General features: G+C 54.5%; 1 protein-coding gene across 1 annotated transcript in view; it reads right to left on the minus strand.

Annotated features, from left to right (window-relative positions):
• Nucleotides 1-20,991, minus strand: part of DCDC2C (doublecortin domain containing 2C) — a 79,514-nt gene that overhangs the window by 35,363 nt on the left and 23,160 nt on the right. Inside the window, exons 4-8 of the mRNA XM_031467367.2 lie at nucleotides 18,868-18,996; nucleotides 14,388-14,525; nucleotides 11,608-11,650; nucleotides 3,585-3,711; nucleotides 1,270-1,370 (exon numbers count right to left, since the gene is read on the minus strand). Of these exons, the coding sequence (XP_031323227.2) occupies nucleotides 1,270-1,370; nucleotides 3,585-3,711; nucleotides 11,608-11,650; nucleotides 14,388-14,525; nucleotides 18,868-18,996 (538 nt within the window). The remainder of the gene's footprint in view (nucleotides 1-1,269; nucleotides 1,371-3,584; nucleotides 3,712-11,607; nucleotides 11,651-14,387; nucleotides 14,526-18,867; nucleotides 18,997-20,991) is intronic.

Below are 20,991 nucleotides of genomic sequence, written 5' to 3' on the forward strand. Positions count from 1 at the left end.
CCCGTCCCTGGTGTCCTCTCCCTTTCCCCTCCATCGTACTTCCCACAGCTTCGCCTTCTGTCCCATTCAGGGACCACTCGGTTCAGGACAGACAGGGTTCAGGACTCAGGCGACCAAAAGCACGCGGTTCACCGACAGCGCGGCTTCTCTAACCCGGCGCCCGATCTGGATGCTCTCATGAGCCAAAGGTGGGCATCAGCGGAGTTCTACAAGGGTTCCCAAGAATGAGCTTTTCTGGCCAGGAGCCCTGGAATACAAGAAGGCAACTTCCAAACTACGCAAAAAAATGAGAGACTGCGGACATCACCCGCTAAGGCATCAGGTGGTAGAAAACCCAGTGACCCAAGTTGGAGGAGAGAAAGGGGGACACGCGTGAAGGGAGTACACATCACTCTGGGGGTAAATTAAAGAGAAAAGAGTCAGGAGACAGAGCTGCTGAAACGGGAGCATGTTAGGAGTCAGAGCACAGGTCAAGATGCCCCGTCACCAGCCGTCCTGGACCGTCAGGGAGACTAACGCCCAGAGCAGCCGGTGACCCCTCTTAGCCGCTAAGCGCTGGACCCTCCCTGCCCCATTTCCTCACTGTCCTCCCCTCTCCGCACAGCCCCAGGGAGCTCTTGAACTGGCCTGGACGTCCTGGGGGGAAGTTCTAGGCACCAGAATAAAGGAAAAGTTAAGGAGGCCAGAGTGTCAGCCTCGCTCATCGTCACAAAAAAGATCGGATGTTACTCGATGTCACCCGGCAGGAGCAAAGGACAGCCCGCCTTCCTCACTGATGAAAACCTCGACTTCAGCCTCCACTCAGCAGTGGGAGGGGAGTGGCGCAGGCGACGCTGCGTGGGAAGATCTGAGCATCGCCATTCTGTCATTCAAGCCATTATTAAGGGCCTCCTGCCTGCCAGGAACTCTGTTAGCAACAAGGGCCACCCAAGCGAGCAAAGCAGACCACCCGCTCCTCACGGAGCCTCAGCCTAGTGGGACAAAGGGACAGTAATCACGTAACGACAAGGCTAAATGCACAGTAGCAAACTGTGACGAGTGTTAAGAAGGGCCTGGCAGCAGAAGCGCCTCGGGGGAGAGGTGGGCGAGCAAGAAAAATCAGGGTCTGGGATCTGGAGGATGAGGAGCAGCTAGCTGGAGGGGGCACAGAACACTCTAGAAGCCAGGGAGAGCCTGGGGGAGGCGTCGCGGGTGAGACGCAGGCAGGCAGGGCTGATGGGGTGGGAGTCAGGAGGAGGCGGGCATGGTCATGCACTGCCCGCTACCCACCTGGTCCTCAGGCACCTCCACGGTCATGTCCAGGTCCTCCTTAACTTCCGGTGCCCCTTGGGTTTCCCCACTGGGAGTCTGGGCTTTATACACATCACCGTCTGCGGAAAAATAACACCGACAGGGTTTTCAGACTGATGTCCACTGCACCTTTCCTCACCCAAACCAAAGCTGCAGCTCGACACCCTGAGAGCTTCTGGTGTCACATTAAGCATCCTGGCCCCGGGACCGTGGACCCCACAGCCCCCTCACCTCCGTTTCCCCATCACCCTTGATTCTGCTCCAGCCGAGGTGCTGGGCTCAGTGGCCCTCGACGTCTGCACTGTCTGCTTACATTCCTGTCTCCACAAAGGTCCCAGACCCCAGAGTCACGGTCACCCTTGTGTCCCCCCCACCATGGGACTCAGGCCAGTGACAAAATGCAGTGAATGTTCGACAAGTGTGCATGCAGTTCATTCAGTCAGAAATAAGCACAAAGCAGCTCACGAGACATCAACATCACGTTTTAAGGACACACAGATCTATTATCTCAAGACACATTCAAGCCCTGGGTTTCAACAAAACAGGGGCTGACGGCGTCCACCGAGGCACTCGGCCTGGCTGGCAGGTAAAATCACCGATCAGCATCACCACTGGAGGTGCTCAACGCTGTAAAATCCCAGGGTTCTTGAAAAGTGCATCCTCACCCTGAGCAGAAGCAACAAGTGACAGCAGAAGAAAAAGCAGCAGGCTGGGCCGGTCCTTCAGCGACCAAACGGGGGTCGACACGGCCACTGATGAGCTCAGTGACCCCAACGGGAAACTGTGACCACGGACCCACCCATTTCTCAGTCAGGTGTCCTGGGCCTCCCCATCCCTCACAGGCCCATTCTCGCCCTTCCTGGCTCCCAGCCTCAGAAGAACCACCCCCCAAGTCTTGGGCTGGAGAACAGGGAATGGAAGAGGTGGGGGGCAGGAAGGCGGCATCAAGAACCCACGCGTCCCAGGTGCCCCTCTGTGCCTTCGATGTTAACAATCACGGCAGCCCTCCCACAAGCCTGCAATGACCTGTCTGCAGGTAAGGAAGGTGCCCGGGTCACAGGCTCACGAGGGCCATGGCTGGAATTTGAGTCCCACTATGCTGTGCTTTTCCCAGAGAGGGGGGCCCACTGTGCCTTCCCAAAATTTCCCAAGAAATTTTACTAGTGATTAAATGCTCTATCACTGTAACAATCTTACAGAACTTCAGGCGGTGTTGGTCCAGCGGGCTCAGTGATGACCGCTGCAAGGCTGCATTAGAACAGCATGACCCCTGTGCTCACACACCTGCCTCTCCCACCAGGCCACACGCTCTGGGTTGGGGGGCGGACCACATCTAAATACCCCAGGTCTGGCCTCAGGCCGGGTGCACAGCAGGACAATGCCAGTGTCACAGGACGGGGAGCACCGGAGGGGAGAGGTGCGGGAAAAGCTTTAGGGGAACGTCCAGCTCTGAACCTGGAGCAAATAGAAGAGCAGAGGAAGCCAAGAGACGGGGCAAAGGGGCGAGGAACGGAGTCGTATGCATGGTAAGGGGAGCTAGGAGGGGATGACGGTAGAGAAATGACTTCCCAAACCGTCGCAGCTGCAGAGACGTCAGGGGAGCCCTCCTCCCCGCCACCTTCCCCTCCTCCCCACGGCCAGCTGTGGGGCTTCACTCTCTTGAGTATCTGTCACACCTCCAGGCGAGACGGGTCACAGAGAGCACCTCCTGCAGAGCCTGGCACCCAGGCAGAGCTGCACCGCAGGCGGCGGTGGCGGCGGTGGTGGTGGCAGTGGCGGTGGCCAAGGAGTGTTAACAGCAGCACCAGGAGTAGTGGTGACAGCAGTAATGATGGCGGTGACAGCACCAGCAGTGACAGCAGTAAGAATAGGAGTGGGAGGAGGGGGAGGAGCAGTGTATCTTAAATCGTTTCGTTTTAAAATCACCTCTGAAGTTCACCCTTTCAAATGCCTCTCACGCTCAGGGAGCAAACCCAGACAATGCAGGTGCTTTTACGTCATCACCTCAAAGGGGGCCGTGTTTGCTGGTTGGTTCCTGTGTCACTGGTCCTTAAAGAAAAGCAAGCCCGCCCTGGGGTCCGCAGAGTGGACAGGATTCCCTTTACCTCCTGCCTTTCCCTGGGGGGCTTCCTGGCAGGAGAACCTCTCGCCCTCAGCCCCGGAATGTCGCTTTTCCACACCCTCCCCAGACCTGCGCACCGAACAACTTATGAGTAAATCAAACAGTCACGAGCCGGTTTTCAAGTCAGAGAGCTGCACGCCCTCCCTGCGCGGCGTCAGGAATCCCGCATTACCTGCCCCGCTCCGCATTAAAGGTTCTGCCTTCGGTTTCTTCCTCTCCTCTTTGGCATAAAACACAGAATCCTGAGCTTTGGGTGGACTGCTGTCGTGTTTCTGAGGGTCTTTCGCTTTGGGATCCTCCTGCAGTGCAAACGAAGAAGAACAGGCACTTCACTATGCCCTGTACACAGGCACAGAGCATCGTTAACGGACAGAGGCGCGCGGTGGGTCTTATGGGCTATTTTGAGAAGGACCAGGGATGGCACACGCTCCCCGGGCGGAACAGGGGGTGGGACTCAGGGGCCTCCCAGGCCTCCCCGTCCTTGCACCATCTGGACCACGCTGTCACCTACATTCCTCTCTCTAAAGTGGCAGACACCTCTCCTTCCTCCCAGGGACACCGCAGGCAGCGCCTCCCCCAGAGGGAAGCCAATTCTCATCCTAACTGCAGGCGGCACGTAGGGCCTGGCACACGGGGGGCCACGTTAGAAGAGGGGCAGGCAGGTCTACAGAGGTCCCTGGGGCTTTAGACACCCTCCTTAGAGCTACAAAAATCGCTCCACAGGGACTACCCAGCTGTCACCGCGAGAATGTCGGGGTAAGAAGGAGCATCTCTAATAAAAAATTAAATGTGTGGCAGGTGTGCCCAGGGTCACACTAGAGGGGAACTCAGATTTCTAAAACAAAAATCTGTAAACAATAATAGCAAAGCAGAACCAGATCGCAGGGTGCGGTGCGCTAACTCTTAGCGCCACCCCGACGCCACCCCACAGAACGGGCTTCTGTCCAACTCTACTCCGTCTTTGCATACAAACCAGCTGTTTCTAGTTTTCCTTTTTTCTGTCTTTACTAAAGTATTTGGAAATGGATACAGGCAAAAAAAATGATATAAATAGGTATTTCTCGTGAGCTATGTCACCTACCAAAATGTCAAACTAAAAACACCTACCTTGTGCCATTTTTATACGGCGCTATGTGTGCATTATGCAAACTGCCAGGACTTTTTTCCTTATGGAAATTAAAGTGTGAAAAAAGTCCTTCAACCGCAAATAGGAAGCAAGCAAAATCCTTCCACCTATTTTGGGAGGCTTTCCTGCAAGTTGAAATTGTGTCCGTAAGTAGAGGAAGCAAGGCCTTTGCAGAACTGGAGTCAAACAGAAAATGGCATACGGTGCTTGTGTCTCGGAGGCAGCGAGGGGTTGGGGTTTGGAAACCCTATTCTATTCTTTTTTTTCCCTATTTTTATTTAATTTTTTTATCGAAGTGCACTCGATCCTTTTTAGTGTTACTCACGTCACCTTGTGTAAGAAGTTTGCCCATCTTTGGCCTCTGAGACAAAGATGCTGTACGTTTATTATCCCTGAAATAGTCCTCAAAGGACAGTGACAAGGAAACACTGCCCACCCTCCTTACGAGGGCACGAAAGCAGCCAGGGAGCTGAGCAAGGAGTCTGAGCAAACCATGCCCATCGCGGTCTGACCACCAGCTCCCCGTCACCCCAGGAGCTGCGACAGGTGAAAACGCACCCGGAAAATCACCCAGAGCAGAAAGGACTTCCTTCCAGGATGGCAGGAGGCAGGTGAGGGCAGGCATCGTGTCATTAAACCCATTTTATCATTCAGTTTCACACTTCACCCCATAGGCACCTGATGGGAATGCAAGATTCCGGAACCCCGCATTCCTCTGAAGTCCAGTGACACCAGAACCACGTGGGCTTGGCCTCTCGTCAAGCATTGACTCGAGCACCCCCTTCTCGGGGAGCACACCCTGGCTCGCCCCCCAACTCTCCAGCGCCCTTCCTCAGCCTTCCCCGCTCTTCCCGAGGGCGCTAAGTGCAGCCCACAGGCCATGTATGACGGTCACGGCCCACCTCTCACCACGAGATGACGTGGGCCTGACGCCACTGTCTCCCGGGGCTGTGGGGAGGTCTGCCAGGCCTCCTACCAGGAAGGATGTCAGAGCTTTGCCTGGCAGACAGAACTGCTCCAGGAAGCATTCGCGGGAAACGTCTGTGATTCAACAGGTGGGTGGGTGTGAATCCTGAGCTAAGGAAGAAGAGCAGCGGGGAAGCGGTGGTGGCCCGGAGAAGGGGGGGAGGGGGCGGCAGGTGACCACGCGCCGTGTCTCCTCGGGGTCACTCCAGGTCCGCGTCCATCAGGATGAGGCCAAACTCCCGGCAGCACCTCCGCCCAGCACACCCGGCTCCACGCGCACGCGCCTGGCTGCGCCCCGACAGGCCAGCGCTTCCAAACTCCTGTGTGTCTCCGGAACAGCCCCTCCTCAGGCGTCGGCAAGCTCGCCCGCGGCCCTAACTGCACGTCGTCTTGCCCCCCCCTCCCCACAGAGACATCCCGCCCACTCCCAGACCGCCTCCACACAGCCCCACAGCCCCAGGCTGCCGCTGGCTGCCCGCACAACTCTCCCCCTTGGGCCTGAAAGCCCCCCGGGGACGGAGGTGGGCCGCCTGCACCCTTACGTGCCCGGCGCCTGGCGTCCCTGGACACCACGGTGTCTTTTCTTAATTTACATATTTGCTTTTTTTTTTAATTGAAGCATTGTCAGTTTACAATTGTGTTAGTTTCTGGTGTACAGCATAGTGATTCAGTGATACACACATGTATGCATTCCTTCTCATGCTCTTTTTCATTATAGGTTATTACAAGGTATTGAGTATAGTTCCCTGTGCTCTAAGTAGGACCTTGCTGTTTATCTATTTCATATACAGTAGTTAGCATCTGAAAATCCCAAACTCCTAATTTATATCTCTACCCACCTCTTACCCACCTCCGGTAACCGTAAGTTTGTTTTCTGTGTCTGTGAGTCTGTTTCTGTTTTGTAAATACGTTCTTTTGTATCATTTTTTTTCTTTTAGATTCCACCTACGAGCGATCTCATATGGTATTTGTCTTTCTCTGTCTGACTTACTTCACTTAGTATGACGATCTCCAGGTCCATCTATGTTCCTCCAAATGGCATTATTTCATTCTTTTTTGTGGCTGAGTAGTATTCCATTGTATAAATATACCACAGCTCCTTTATCCAGTCTTCTGTCGATGGACATTTAGGCTGTCTCCATGTCTTGGCTATTGTAAATAGTGCTGCTGTGAACACTGGGGTGCAGGTGTCTTTTCAAATTACAGTTTCCTCTGGATAAATGCCCGGGAGTGGGATTGCTGGACCATATAGATGTCTTTTCACTGTCGGAGCAACACGGATTTACAGCAGTTCTCAGCAGACAATGCATTAAGCAGGGTACAGACACCCCACTTTCCCACAGGAGGGGGCAAGCACCACATCCCCAATCCCCCCGCCCCCATCCCTGCGTCTCCAGCCCCTCTGAGATCAACACGAGCGCTACTTCCAAAGGCCACAGTACTTCTCTCAATTTCCTTCATCTTTCTTCCTATTAAAATTATTTTCAGAGAACATCCCTGAGGCACGTTGGGTTTATGTCTCTGTGTGCTTTGACAACTGTCACCGTTCTCCAGAGCCCAAGTCAGTCGACCTGGCTGTTTTAATGCCACTGCACAGGTTGTCTCGCTCCAGCACAGGGAAGGCTGGCCACCTCCCGAGGTAACCTGGGATGAGTCCAACGGTGCATCTAGCTGATGAGCAAACAACCCAACTCAGAGTCAGTCTATTGTCAGGGAGGAAGCGACAGGTGCGCAGGCAGGAGGCACTTCCTGGCTCCCCGAGTGAACGTCCTGGTTCCACAGCGGGCCAAGGTCTCCGGTCAGCGAGCCAGCCCCCACTTCGTGCATGATCCACGCAGAGGACTTGCCGGCACCTGAACCTGACTGCTGCATCTCCAGGCTGCTGGAAGGCGACCACAAGCACTGCCTGAGCGTCGTGTGATGTTGTGTGAACTTGGCACCATCAGCCCGCAAACGTCAGCTCCAAGACACTCACTTCATACTGGACTTCACAGTTTAGGGCCGGTTATTAAAGCCTGGGTGGCAGCCCCCCACACACAGTCACACCTGGTGCACCCAAGCTTCATCTCAGTTCGTTCGTGCTTCACGGCCAAAAGAGAAGCAGGCAACGCTAACATTCTGATTGTGGATATGGTACAGACACGAGGCTCACTCACTACTCACTGAGACTTTACAGAGGCTTGCACCCCAGAATACTCATGTTAGTATGCAGATTCAATCTACAGCATTTATTAAATTAAACACACTTCTTTGGAAGGTAATAGATGCCTTCCTTGGAAAGCAGCTACACATAAGTGTGTTTGCCATAAACTGAATCTGATGTAACAAAGTAAGAGTCGCTTCACTCGATGACTTCCACTTGGACTAAAAGTCACGGCTCCAGTTAAGTGGACCATTTAAGGCCCCGACAGGCTCTTAACAGTGTATTTTCCAATGTTCAAATATTTGAATCCAGCAGTAAGTGAACTGAGCCAATCAAATAAGGCGAACTGTGTCCCAGGCATAGCTGAAGCGCGCTAATCAGTTAAAACGCTCCCATGCGGTTTCTTTGCCATTTTCTTGGAAACGGGCATTTTTAACAGTACAATTTAAAGTTCTGCTAAATTAAACTCTCATTCCGTTCAAAATGGAAATCTAGATGTAAGATGCAAACAGCTTTGCTCTTCAATTTTTTTAAACCCTCTGCTAGGGTATCTGTGTTAGATTAAATTAGAACTTCATCCCCTTGGCAGTAAGTCTGATGACAGAAATCCTGGGGGAAAAAATGGGAAGTCAAAGAGGGGAACCGTCTTTCATTAACGAAGACCCTGAGCAGTCGGCGGCATCGAGCCACACGGCTGTTAGCAGAGCCAGGATTCCGACCGAGGAAATCGGAGTCCAGGGTGCTGGCTCTCTAAGCCCTGGGCTCTCCCTGGGCGGGCGGCGTGGGTTTACTAAGAAAGAAACCTGTCATCTAGCATGCAGACAAGATTTCACCCGCCTCCTAGGGGTCCGCTTAGGTCCAGAGACGGTTCATCCCTCACTCCTCAGAGAGCCCATGACGACAGCCGCGGACGACGTGGGAGCAGACCTGCCCTCTGCTGCATGCTCCATGGAGTCCTCCTGGCCACCACAATGCGCTTCTGCATGAATACCGCCTCCCACGTGTCCTCTTCCCTCTCGTCTGACGGCTGGGCTCGCCTAGAGCACAGCAGCTCCTCAAACCAACACCACCGCCGACACCGAAGTCCTCCTGCTCCTCCCTCCCCCGCCGGGGCCTCCGCTCCTGCGCCCCGGCCGGCAGCTGCCACCCCTAACCCGCCCCCGGGAAACCCGCAGTCTCCCAGCTTCTCCCGCCTCCTCGCGCTCCACAGCCATCGAGATCTGCCCTGGCTCCTTCCCGTTACTTTCCTTCCCATTTCCTTGAATCAAGATGCCAGAAACCCTAAGACGCGTGGTTACTTCACCTGCCGCTAAGAAGGAAGTCAGGCCGCCACTTGAACCACGTCCTGATGCTGCTTCTTACCTAGAGGTGCTTTTTCCTCCTTCCTGAAAAAGCCCTCCGGGGGCTATTTAGACACAGACATTATCAATATCACACCAGAACATAAGGAAGAGGATAGCTAACAGAAATAAATTACTTGAATGCTCCCAAAACTTGACATCCTGAGCCTGGCTCCCCTGACCCACTTCCAACTCAAAGACACACGGGCTTGTCCATGCCACGAGGAAAGCCGGAGAAAGCGACCGCGCTCGGCCAGCAGCCCCGGGGTTCTCTCCCAGGCTGCTCCGCACGTCCCCAGGCGGGCGCTTTCCTGCCTGGAGCCCGGAAGGGAATCCTTGCGCACCTGTCCTGGTAATGAAATGCAAATGAGTGTGGCCACAAAGCCCCTCCCGGGGGGCATGGAAAGTGAATATAAGCTTGCTGCGCTCCTCCGCCAGGCAGAGTCTCCTCCTCCACCTCCAGGGACCCTGAGACCACATGGAGGGAGACAGTGACCACCAGCCCCAGCTTCCCATTTGGAGTCCGTACATTTCACTCCATCACCCGCAGTGATTCTGGGGTGCACGTCTGTTCATGTCACTCCCTTGCTGAAGGCAGATCCCCATGAATAGTGTTTCCCTGCCCCACCAGCCGTGACCATCCCCACCTGCCTCCCAGCCCACCACCTGCAACCCACGTTCCCACCACGGGCACCAGGGTCTCCCCGACTCCGGGCACTGTGGAGGGGGAGACTGGGGTGCGTCTGAAAGCCTAACGGCAGAGGGACTGCAGAACTGGACGGGCGGGGAGCGGTGATGCTGGTGGAATCAGGGGTGACGTCCAGGCATGGGCTCAGTTGGAGAGTGTATTTCGCTGACCGCTGACCAGGTGAGACGTGTCTGCCTTCTCCACCAGCAGAGACGCACACGCAGCTCATCTCTGTCTCACACACGAAGTGGCCGGGGCCACTGGATAATCAGCAGATGTGCTCAGTCAACTCTGAGAGTCTGTGGGTCAAAAGCTCTGTGTGTGCTTGGGACGTGCTCACTGAAGGGTCAGAAAAGAGTCTCTGCTTTGTACTGTAGGTACATTTAAAAAAATATGGAGGGGTGAGGGTATAGCTCAGTGTTAGAGGGTGTGCTTGGCATGCACAAGGTCCTGGGTTCAATCCCCAGGGCCTCTCTGAAGGGGGATACAAGTAAAATATAATTTCTTTTTTAAAAAGACAAAAAATATGGCACAGGGAACCATATTCAACACCTTGTAATAGCCTATAATGAAAAAGCATGAAAAGGAATATAAACATAACTGAACCAATGTGCTGTACACCAGAAATTCACAAACACTGTGAATCAACTATACTCCAATTAAAAACAAAAAACCACGTGCAGATTAAAACAGGACTCGGCACTGGGTCTCACAGAGACCTGCCCCTCTCCCCACCCGACACCCTCGAGCACGAGGGTCACCGAGGGTGCACACAGCCCCCCACGTGCTGCGGGTGACGTCCCCGGGTAGGGGCCACCTGGGTTTCCAGCCCTGATTTTTAAATTTCCTCCCCACTTTGCAAAAGGATGTTGAGGTGGTTCACACAGAAGACAGATGAGAGAAGTTAACCGGTTAGAAGGGGAAAATCGGGAACAAGTAAAGAAAGAAACAAACATACTGACTGCAACGCAGTTGCCGTGAACAATCCCGAGGTCCAGCCTCCCGCCGCCCAAGGCGCCAGCGAGGGGAGCACTTCCCGCGCTCAGCCCCACGCGCATTGGCAGCTGGGGTGATGGCTTTCTCAGCACTCGGTTCTTTTTTTTTTTAATGGTGGCACTGGGGGTTGAACGCAGGGCCTCGTGCGTGCCAAGCACGCGCTCTGCCCGAGCCACTCCGCCCTCAGCACTTGGCTCTGAGACAAACGCGTCAGACTGACCTTCACCCGAGGGACAGCAAGCGCCGTAAAACCCTCAGCAGGCTTCGTTGAGCCAACGCCTTCATCATCTTCCAGGACTTTGTTTTCTGGAGCACCTGCTCCCGTGTGCTCTGGTCACACTTACTTCATATGAGAATGTCAATGATAGGCTTAATTTTTCTAAAATAGCACATTTTTTGCATTGTGGTTTATGCCGTTTGTGATCATTCTGTCTAAAGATTTCAAAGTATTCAGTGTCCTCATCAAAGCTGGTTAACTTCCCAGTGACGAGCTCCCAGAAAACAGAAGGAAATGCAGACAGTATCAGAACAGACGTGCTCCGATTTTAGACCCAAGAGAATGAACATAAAGGAAAAGAAAATTCCATCCCTACCGATAGAGCCAAAGGCACAGGACGACATGGTGAAGGAGGAGCAGCAGAAGCACGCGGCGGTGTTCGGCAGACGGGGGCCGTCACCTGTGTGCGCGGAAGCTTCCAGAACCACTAACGCACGGGGTTTCAAGGCTGCACCATTCACGCCGAAGAACCTCCCAGCCCCGGACTCTGAGCAAAGTCGTCCCTTGCTCCCTCGCCCACAGTAGGAAGCCTGGCGCCCCACGCGGGGCTGAGAAGCCCCTTCTACGACGAGGGGCCGTCCCATGACGGGTCCCTGTCGGTGCCAAAGGACACCAGGGGCCACCACGCTCCTCACCGTCCCCTTGGCAGATGTACTTACTTTTTTCTTTCTTCGTGAATATTTCTCAATGTCTGTGTACTTTCTGAAAAACAAAAGACAGTCCAGCTTGAGATGTTTAGAACTAGGCCAAAATCTCTGCAAGAAAAATGCAGGCTGTTGCGGTGACCTCAGGAGGCACCGGTCAAGAGCAGGGCGCTCAGGGTCTCCAAAGGACACAAGCCCACACCGGGGTGGCCCCCAGGCTCCCGAGAGAAGGGGCCCCAAGGCAGTCTGCTCACGTTCCTTCCCTGAGAGCCTCTCACTTGGGGGGGGGGGGGAGTCTGCCCCCGAGCCTGCGTGTCTGCAGGCACCTTCTGCCCTAAAGCTTTTATATGATCCTGGGGGCAGTGGGGTGGGGGGTTCCGACATTTAAAGTTTCTGACAGCTGGTCAGCCACGCTCACAGACAACGGCTTCTGCACACAGCCCTTGCCATGATGTGTGGAGCCCTCACGTCGCTGCTCTCAGAGAACCCAGAACCCACGGGTTCACTCAGGCCCCACAGCTCATCAGCAGAAGAACTGAGACTAAAATCCAATCCAAACCCGGTCCGTCCTCGTCCTGGCCCGTCAGAGCTCTGGGCCGCCTACCCTGCCCTCTTCTCCTTCTCTGCTGACAACCGCGGGCCTGCAGGCCTGCTTCCAACTCTTCGTCCAGCTTTACTCCAGCTGTTCCTCTGCCTGTGCGGAAGGGCCCCCCACCACGCGGTTCTCCAGCAGTAAAGCACCCCTGGGTCTACTTCCCCAAGGGTGAGTGGACTTCAGTCTCTCAGCAACTCTGCGGAAACTCCTCATCCACACCCAACCTCCTGGGCAAGGGAGAAAGATATTTAAGCAACCAACAGACCCCGGCCAGGGTGCAACATGTGAACGATGACAGGAGAAAACAAAACACGTTAAAAGACAAAGGAACTCGTGCAGGGCGCAGGGGACACAGCAGAGAGAGCTATTCAGCGCAGTTCAACAGCTCCCCCCGTCTTGCCACCCCCAGGCTGCCAGGACCAGCTGTGATGGATTAAGGAATCAACAAAATCAGGAAATACCCAGGCTTGGCAGGCGCGCAAGCAGGACCCTAACCTAACCACCTGCCTGGAGGGTCACGATCCGAAAGGGACAAAGGAAGCCGTTCTCTGCCTGGAAGCAGAAACCCTAACAGTATACGAGCCGGGAGAGGCATGAGGTCCGCCAGACACTGCTCCCGCGAGGGCACCTCAAGTTTCCCAAAAGGGGCTCCGTGCAGGGGACCTCGGGGGTGGGGTGGAGGCCCCTCACCTGCAAGGCTGAAGCCACCTGCCTGCCCCACAGTGAGATGAAAACGGGCACCTCTGTTCTTTGCTCAACACAGAGACCGTTAAAATGTGACGGAGAAGCAGCTATGGGGAGGTTCCTGGCGAGCAGCCCCCGAAAAGCTCCCGACACCGAGCATGGTTCAAACCCAGCCAGGGGCTAAGCAACCAAGGGTGGGAGACCTCCCAGGTCAGCTCCAGAAACCGCTCATCTCAGCAACCCTGGAAACCGGAACCTTAAAACCGCACCCGACGGTCTCGTGAAGGAGGGCCGGGCTACGTGCGTCCGGCGTCCACGCTCCCGACACCCCAGCGTCTGAGGGCCTGCCGTCCTCCCAGGCCCCACGCCGGCCTTCTTAGCTGACCCCAGGGCAGCAAACCCAGCCTCAGCCCTGATCCCGGGGCCCTTGTTTGGGACCAAAACTGAGCACGTGGATCAGGACGTGCCTCTGCACTCCAGTCCCGCAGGTCAGCCGCCCTCCCAAGCCACCGCTGAGCCCGGCCCAGCCCTGACACCCAGCAGCAGACACACAGGAGCCCGCCGGGAGCGTGGCCCCGGGGCCCCAGGCCCGTAGACCGTTCTCCGCCTGGCCGACACAGCAGGAAAGTGGGGAGGGGTTGGACTGCACAGACCCACAGACCTTCGGGGTGGGGAGCCCTGTGCTTTCACACACAAACACAACCTGAGAAGCAAGGAGCGGGAGTCCAAGGAGGCGTCGAGGGTGACTGCCCTGGGAGTGCAGCCAGACCACCTCACCTCGCGACCTCGAGGCAGGTGAACCTGAGCGGGGCTTTCTGCAGACGCGGAGCCCCTCCTTCTACGTGACGTCAGCGCAGGACACGGACACGCGTCGGAGCCCCAGCGCTGGGCTCCTCTGCCTCAGGATAAAACCGCCAGGCGTCCCCAGGCATGAGTCCACAAGGGAGCGCGACAGCTCAGCTACGGGCGCCTGTCCGCCCGACTCCAGACGCAAGCCGCGGGGCGAAGGGACCGGAGCCCCCACCCACGGCTCAGCTTCCTCCCAGCCACCCCTTCATGGCCACAACCGCACACGCCGTGCGGCGCCCCATCAGCCAGGTCCAAGATCCACCCCAGAAGTCACTGCTTTGTTCACCAGCAGAGACTGCCGCCCTGCACAAACCCTGTGTTTTAGAAAAGGAAAAGCGCGCGGAATTGAGAAAACAAAATTGTGCCAGGTGGAGCGTGGGCTCCCAAGACGGCGCCTGGGGCGGGCTCCATCTTGCACATTTAGACTCTTGACCTCGACGACCCCCGTAACCCCAGAGGAAGACGAGGGACTTAATACAGGACCTCGTGGTCCTTGTGAACATATCAAACAGCAGCGGTTCCTCCACACCTAGATTGTGAGAACCCAAAATTGCACCACTTATGAAATAAGAATGAACGGCAGACAGAAGTGGCCACACCGGGGAGAGACGCTGGGCAGAGAAAGAGGGGGATTTACAGGCGAGAGGGAGAGGGGCCGTGTGCTCACTGCTGGACGTCGCCAGGGACCCTTGGGCACTTCCAGTAAGGGAAGTGTTTGAACGTCTCCAGTCCTGCCGCCACGTAGAAGTGGTTGTCCTGCAAGTCCTTCGAGTCGTCCAGAAGATGCCCGTTCATCGTAAACAACCTGCGGACGAAGAAGGAAGCAGCCAGCTGGGGCTCCGACAGCAGTGACGCCGGGCTGGGCGTGTTGTGCGCGTAGCACGGCCAGCGCGTGGGCTGCGGGAGAGCTGACGCTCCGTGAGCAGACGCCGTACAGACGGGCCGGACGGGCCCGCGGGGCGGCTCTCCCGGGCCAGGCTCGCTCTCCATTTTCAGGTTTCTTAATTAAAGTAAGTCTTTAATTATGTACAAGTGCTCAGGGACCCTTGAGAACATTTTAAGCTGTTGGTTGGTGTTCAATTAATTTTAACTGATAATAGCTAAAATTAATACAAATTGGCTTATCATGTTATAACAATACTTAGAAAACAAACTGGCATTTATTAGCAAATATTATGCCTTTTTATAAGCACCAAAAGACTAATATTTGCCTATGTTTTATTCTGCGCTCTTTTTGGCAAGTTTTAATTCACCAGTTCATTTATTTAAGAAACTACTCAATTCATTCAATGCTGAGCATCTGTTATGAACTAGACACTCAGGTAGGCATCGCCTTGGATGAAAACACAAAGAGGAAAGTCACAGCTTCCCCAAAGTCAGGAAATGCACAAAAACCTTCATAAAGACAAACATGACCAGAGAAGGGCAAAGTGCTGGCGTTCAAGGAAGAGAAGGATTAAAGGCAAGCTTCACTAAGGTGGGAGAATGTGCAGTGGGCTTCGAAGGGTGGGTAGGAGTTCCTCATGTGAAGATGGCATGAATCCTTGGGATAGCAGAAGGGGCCTCTGCAAAAAGCCAGAACGGAGGGGTTGACTGTCATGGAAGGGTGAAACGCAAACTTAGAGCTTAAACGTTGAATCCTAGAGCCTGGAAACCTGGGGGGAGGAGTTTACCATCGATTTGGTCAGAGTGAGTGGAGGCTGCATGGCAGTGTGGGATAGGCACTGGGTTTCAGCCACGGTAAGCTGCCCCTTGTGGATGGGATGTCACCTGTGGGAGGAGACAAGCTGTCGCAGGAGTACCTCGTGGTCAATTACAGCAGTGGGTGTGGATGTGGAGGGAAGAGAAGGAACAGGTGGGCCCCACAGGACTCACCCCCTCTGCTGAGCACCCCCAAACCTCAGCCTGAGTCAGTCACCCGGACGGCTGGCTGGACCGTGGCCCCGGAGTTTCTGATGCAGTGAGTCTAGGGCTAGTCCACCTCTAACAAGTGCAGCTCCGAGAACTGCCGCCTTGGATCAACCCTGGAGGCCTGCAGAGGAGAGCTTCCAGACCGGAGACTCGTGGGACACCACGGAGAGCCACGCTGTGCGGGGGCCGGTGGCTGCGACGTGGAACACGGGCTTCCCAGAGAAAAGCGGTGCTGGGAGTTCTGTTCTTCTGCCATCACCTGGGGGCAATCAGGGCCCATCCCCGGAGGGCTGACAGATGACACCAGTGTCCCCAGGAGTAAGTCAGGGCGCTGCAGACGCCCTCGGCAGCGAGAGGCCCCGGGAGACAGCGGGACTGACCACGTGCTCCCAGAGCCCGGGCACCAGGGCTAGACGGCAGGGCACCGGTGGGGGAGGGCGTGCGAGACCCCCGCAGCAGCAGCAGCACTGGGCTGTGCAGGTTACTGTCTGGAAGGTGGACAGAGGAATTCTCCCAGGAAGCAGGAGTGGTAACAGGATACATAAAAGTTAAGAAATAAAAATGAGGAGCAGTGCCAACTCCCAGATAATAAGAACCCCCAGACCAAGTTACAGTAGAAGTAGCAAGAAATACACGTAGAAATAATGAAGCTGATGTCACAGATTCACAGAAAGAGGGAAGGCCTCCAACGGGAAGAGCCCACAGGTGGTGCAAAAGCTCAGGATGGACAGTTAGGTCCAGGGCACGCGCCCCACACACGCCCGACAGTGCGGACTGAACTGGACGCGGAGAAGGAAAGTAGTTGTGCCTGAGTCTCAGGACAGCCCAGGGGCCACGCACCACCCTTCTCTTCCAGCAGGTAACATGGAAGGAGCCCAGGGCCACAGGACCTCGGCCAGTTCACCCTCTTTCATCCTCATTTCCCTCCCCAGGCTGACGCCTTTCCCTTCCTGGACAGCACCTGGCCAGTCTCACGCCCAGGTAGTTCCCGTAACACTGCCTTTCCCAACCAGGGCCGGACCAGGGTGAGGCCAGAGAGGCACCTGGGATGCACGTCTGGGGCGGTGCCCACCTCCGGGGCAGCCGGCCTCTCCTCCCAGGCCCCCAGCCCGCCCGACCTCGACTCCTGCCCTTTCTCACGCCGACCCTCTCCTCTGCCATGTTCCTCGACTCCAAGCCGGGGGGTCTCCTCTCCTAGACAGTCTGCCCTCCGCTGCAACGACTGACTAACCCCGCCCTGTCTGCCGCAAGCTCCCGGGGTGAGCGGCACAGGCCGGCCCCCCGTGGTCAGCATCGTGCCCACCACGTAATCCGCAAAATGTCTGTGAGAAGCACATTTTCTAACACCGAGATCAGCAATAATCCTGCACACAGAGACCCACACACAACTTCACTTAAAGATTTCTCTGGAATATATAAATATGATGTATAAATACATATTCCTGAAAGCCCAAAACTATCCAATAAATTAACTAATTTTAACACCACTGACAATTTGACTAAATTTCCAATCGACACGAGAAAAAGGTGTAACAGAACCCTCCCCTGAAGCACGTTAACATTATCTAAGGAAGGATAAACACAGATGGATACAAACGACTTTTCAAACTTATATTAAACATTAGCTCTAGGCTCCGTTCAAACCAACATGTATATTGACGTTAAAAAGCCCCAGTGTGCGCGTCACATGACCGCCCGGCTCACCGCGTGCGCTCTCTCAGCTTTCTCCCTGTCTGCAGCTTCTGCACTCTCCCTGAACTCAGCCACAGAGAACTAACTTAAGTCCAGGGGAAAAAGAAATAAAGTTACTGATCCAGTGTCCTATTTTCCCTCTAAGTACCTTACTTGCCTGCTCGCCTCTCCCTCACGAGGATTTTTCTCTTACTTTCGCCACCACGTGACACTTACGATTTTATATGTGACACTTATGATTAATTCCACTGTTTCTGGCTTCTTTCAAAAATATGCACACTTGTATCTGCTGCGCACGATTGTCCCTGTTTCTTCAGGAGTGAAACACTAATATTTACAATCGCATTCTGGACTCGGGCACTTACGGTACTGATCGTACAGACGCCCACCTTCCTGGAACGTCTGTGGTCACCATTCCTCACCACGCTCGCCAGGCCAGCAGCCAGCCCGGGCCCTGAGGCTCCCAGCACTTACGTCTTATCACCAGTAAATGCGTCCGCTGGGGCTGCCGGTAACACAACTCTTGGGAGATCCATCTTTTATGTTTTAATTTACCCCCGAGGGAGTTAGTTGACAACAAAGTGAAAAGGAGTAACATCTTCGCTCTTCCCCCGCAGCGCCTGCCATCGGGGACCACCGCTGTGCATAAAGATGACCCTTCAGCCTCAAGCCACGTTTCCTGAGTCCTCACCTTTAAAGACCAAGACTGTCTTCTCTGCATTTTCTCAACACCCTCCCACGGCAGGGCTCGGCCTGCTCGTCACCCCAGCGCTGTCCCCGACGCCAGGTCTTAACCTCCCGCTACAGCCTCACATCCATGCTGCTCCCCACTGCTGCCTCCGAGACCCCCACAGCCAGGCCCGTGGTCTGACCCCCTGCTGTCCCCCACAGCCAGCTCCCCCTTAAACCCCTGTGCACACGGAACCTCTCCCCTGCTGGTCCCTGCCCACACGCAGCCATGGACGACTCCATCCACCTGCCAGTCTCGCCCGAGGACCCCACAGCACTGCAGCTGCCACTGCAGATCCCGGCGTCCGGTCCAACTGGGCTCAGCGCTGCTCGGCAAACCCCCTGGTCCTCCTGTTCACTGCCCTGCTCTCCTCTCCCCTCCCCAGCGTCCATCTTCTAGGTCACAGCGCCGTCCATCTGCTCAGGACCTTGTCCCCCTACCACCCCGCCTCTCACGTCCCACCCTCCAGCCCAGGACCCCACGGCCTGGCTCTAGGACCTTCCTGGTCTACTGCATCCTCGCAGTAACACTCAGTTGTATGCAGGGAACGATGGAGAATTTCCCCCAAAACGCCATACTCGCTCATGGTCATGGCCGCCAGCCCCACCCCACGCCCGCTGCACACCAAGCCCCCTTGTCAGCTGTAGTCACCACACCGAGCGCAGGGCAGATGCTCAGTAACTTTGTTGAACAAATAAAATCAGAGTGAACCATGAATCATTTCAGACCTTGCTGGTTCAGGCAGGAAATCCTCCTTGAAAAGCACAAAACAAGCCCCCAGACCCGGGTCCCCACAGCCGAGCGAGAACCTTACTTTCGAACGCCTCCCAGAGGAAAGACTTTCTCTCCGATCGTGGCCAGCACGCAATTCCACTCCGTCAGGCTGAATTTGGGGATAATAATTTTCACAGGTGGGATAAATAATCTTCCATTTGTGAAAACACTGCAAGAATAAAAGGAAAAGCCATCATTAGTGCCTCACGCTTTGGGGAAAACTCTGGGAATTCAAGAGAGGCATGTAATTAGAGAGCCGTGACAGCCCCTCGGGGCCCACATCCCACCCCAGAGAGGACGGCCACCAGCCGCCCGGGCACTCAGAGCCAGCAACGGAACAGGAGCGCTGGGGACATGGCTTCATAGGATATGAAACACCCAGAGGAACAGGACTAAACAATATCCTTTTTAAAATACGCCTCCGTGACAGCAGGTAACACAGATGAAAACTGTGACCAGCTGGAAAACAAATGCGGATGTTCTGCCTATAAAAATGCAGCTGTTAACCAGGATACGGAAGCACCTAAATGCCCATCGACAGATGACTGGGTGAGGAAGATGCGGTGCATGTACATACATGTACACACAGTGGAGTACTACTCAGCCATAAAGAGGGTGAAATAATGCCACTCGCAGCAACGTGAGTGGACCTCGAGATGATCATACTAAGTGGAGTAAGTCAGACAGAGAAAGACACATACGTGGTACCACTTTTACGTAGAACCTAAAAAACGATGCAAAGGAGCTTATTTACAAAAGAGAAACAGACTCACAGACAGAAAACAAACTATGGTTTCTAAAGGGGAAAGTGGGGGGAGGGATAAATTGGGAGTCTGGGATTAACAGCTACACCACTGCTGTATGCACAACACACGAACCGCAGGGTCCTACTGTGCAGCACAGGGATCAGTGCTCAGTATCTTGCAAAAGCCTATGATGAAAAATACGTGTATAACATACACGCATCATGTGTGACTGAGTCCCCTTGCCGTGCACCGGGAACTAGCACACTATACGTCAACTACACCTCCATAAAAAAATTAAGTAAGTCAATAAATAATAGTTTAAATGCAGCTACCGTCCCTTCCCACTGTCCCAAGACAGGGTCCCAAAGGCGGTTACGTGCATCCTGGGAAAGATGACAGGCGCTGCTGGCTTCACTCTCGCAGGGGGACAGGGGTGCGGCCGGCACAGAACCCAGCGCAGTTACTAGTTCTCTGGCGTTGCGAGGCCGCACCACTTGGGCACAGCCACTTGGCAACAGCCCCAGACTCCTGTGACTCACATTACGACACCGTGAGACACACATGTAAGGCTGCAGGAGCTCAGCTGGACCCCACTGGGCTGCAATGTGTTGCTCTACCGTTTGTGACGACTTGCTTTATTGTCACTGTTTTTCTTTAAATGCAAATAATATTGGAGAAATACATCTTTTATCAGAGTGAATATAAATTTTAATTTGACATGTTTGTACACAATAAAGAGAATCCATTTTCTCAGCCGAGGCTTTGTGGCAAAAGGCCTGCAATCAACCCAAAGGCGACCTTTCTCCATATTTAAATACCGCCCCAAAACAAACCCCAAAAGGGAAGCTCCGTGCGGGCCGAGCACAGGCACCCCCGGGGCTGTCACCGCCGCACGGGAGGCTGGCCACGCCCCACCTAATGGTGCTGCTGCGTGGTCTGCGCCAAAGTCTTTCCAAACACAGATGACTAGCAATAACACAGAGAGAAGTGCTGAAACAAGGCCACTTGTATTTTTATCCAAGTTTTTTTAAGATACTTACTATGCATTCTCATCCTGAGGGCGGGGAAACAGGCACACTGCTGTGAGCTCGGAGAGCCCTCCTAACCACTTCATCTTTAAGTTACAAGGTCTCCAAGCAAACATGATCAGGCCTCTTCTTGGTAGAAAAGACCCTGCATTTGGGTGGATGTTTGGGTCCACCTAGTGGAATTTCTAGCACACCAACGTAAAGAATGGGGCACATGTCTTAAGACTGACCAGTTTATAACAGAAAAAAAATCTATCAAAATAAGTGAGAACCATTGACATCTTGGGTCATACCAAAAAGAAAAAATACGTATCTCCTGGGTATGCGTCTCCGCCAGGAAGGACCCACAAGCCAATAATGTTCCCTGAGATTTCCATCCATTCTTCACAA

The sequence above is a fragment of the Camelus dromedarius genome, chromosome 15 (genome assembly GCF_036321535.1).
Source record: "Camelus dromedarius isolate mCamDro1 chromosome 15, mCamDro1.pat, whole genome shotgun sequence".
Lineage (NCBI taxonomy): Eukaryota > Metazoa > Chordata > Mammalia > Artiodactyla > Camelidae > Camelus > Camelus dromedarius.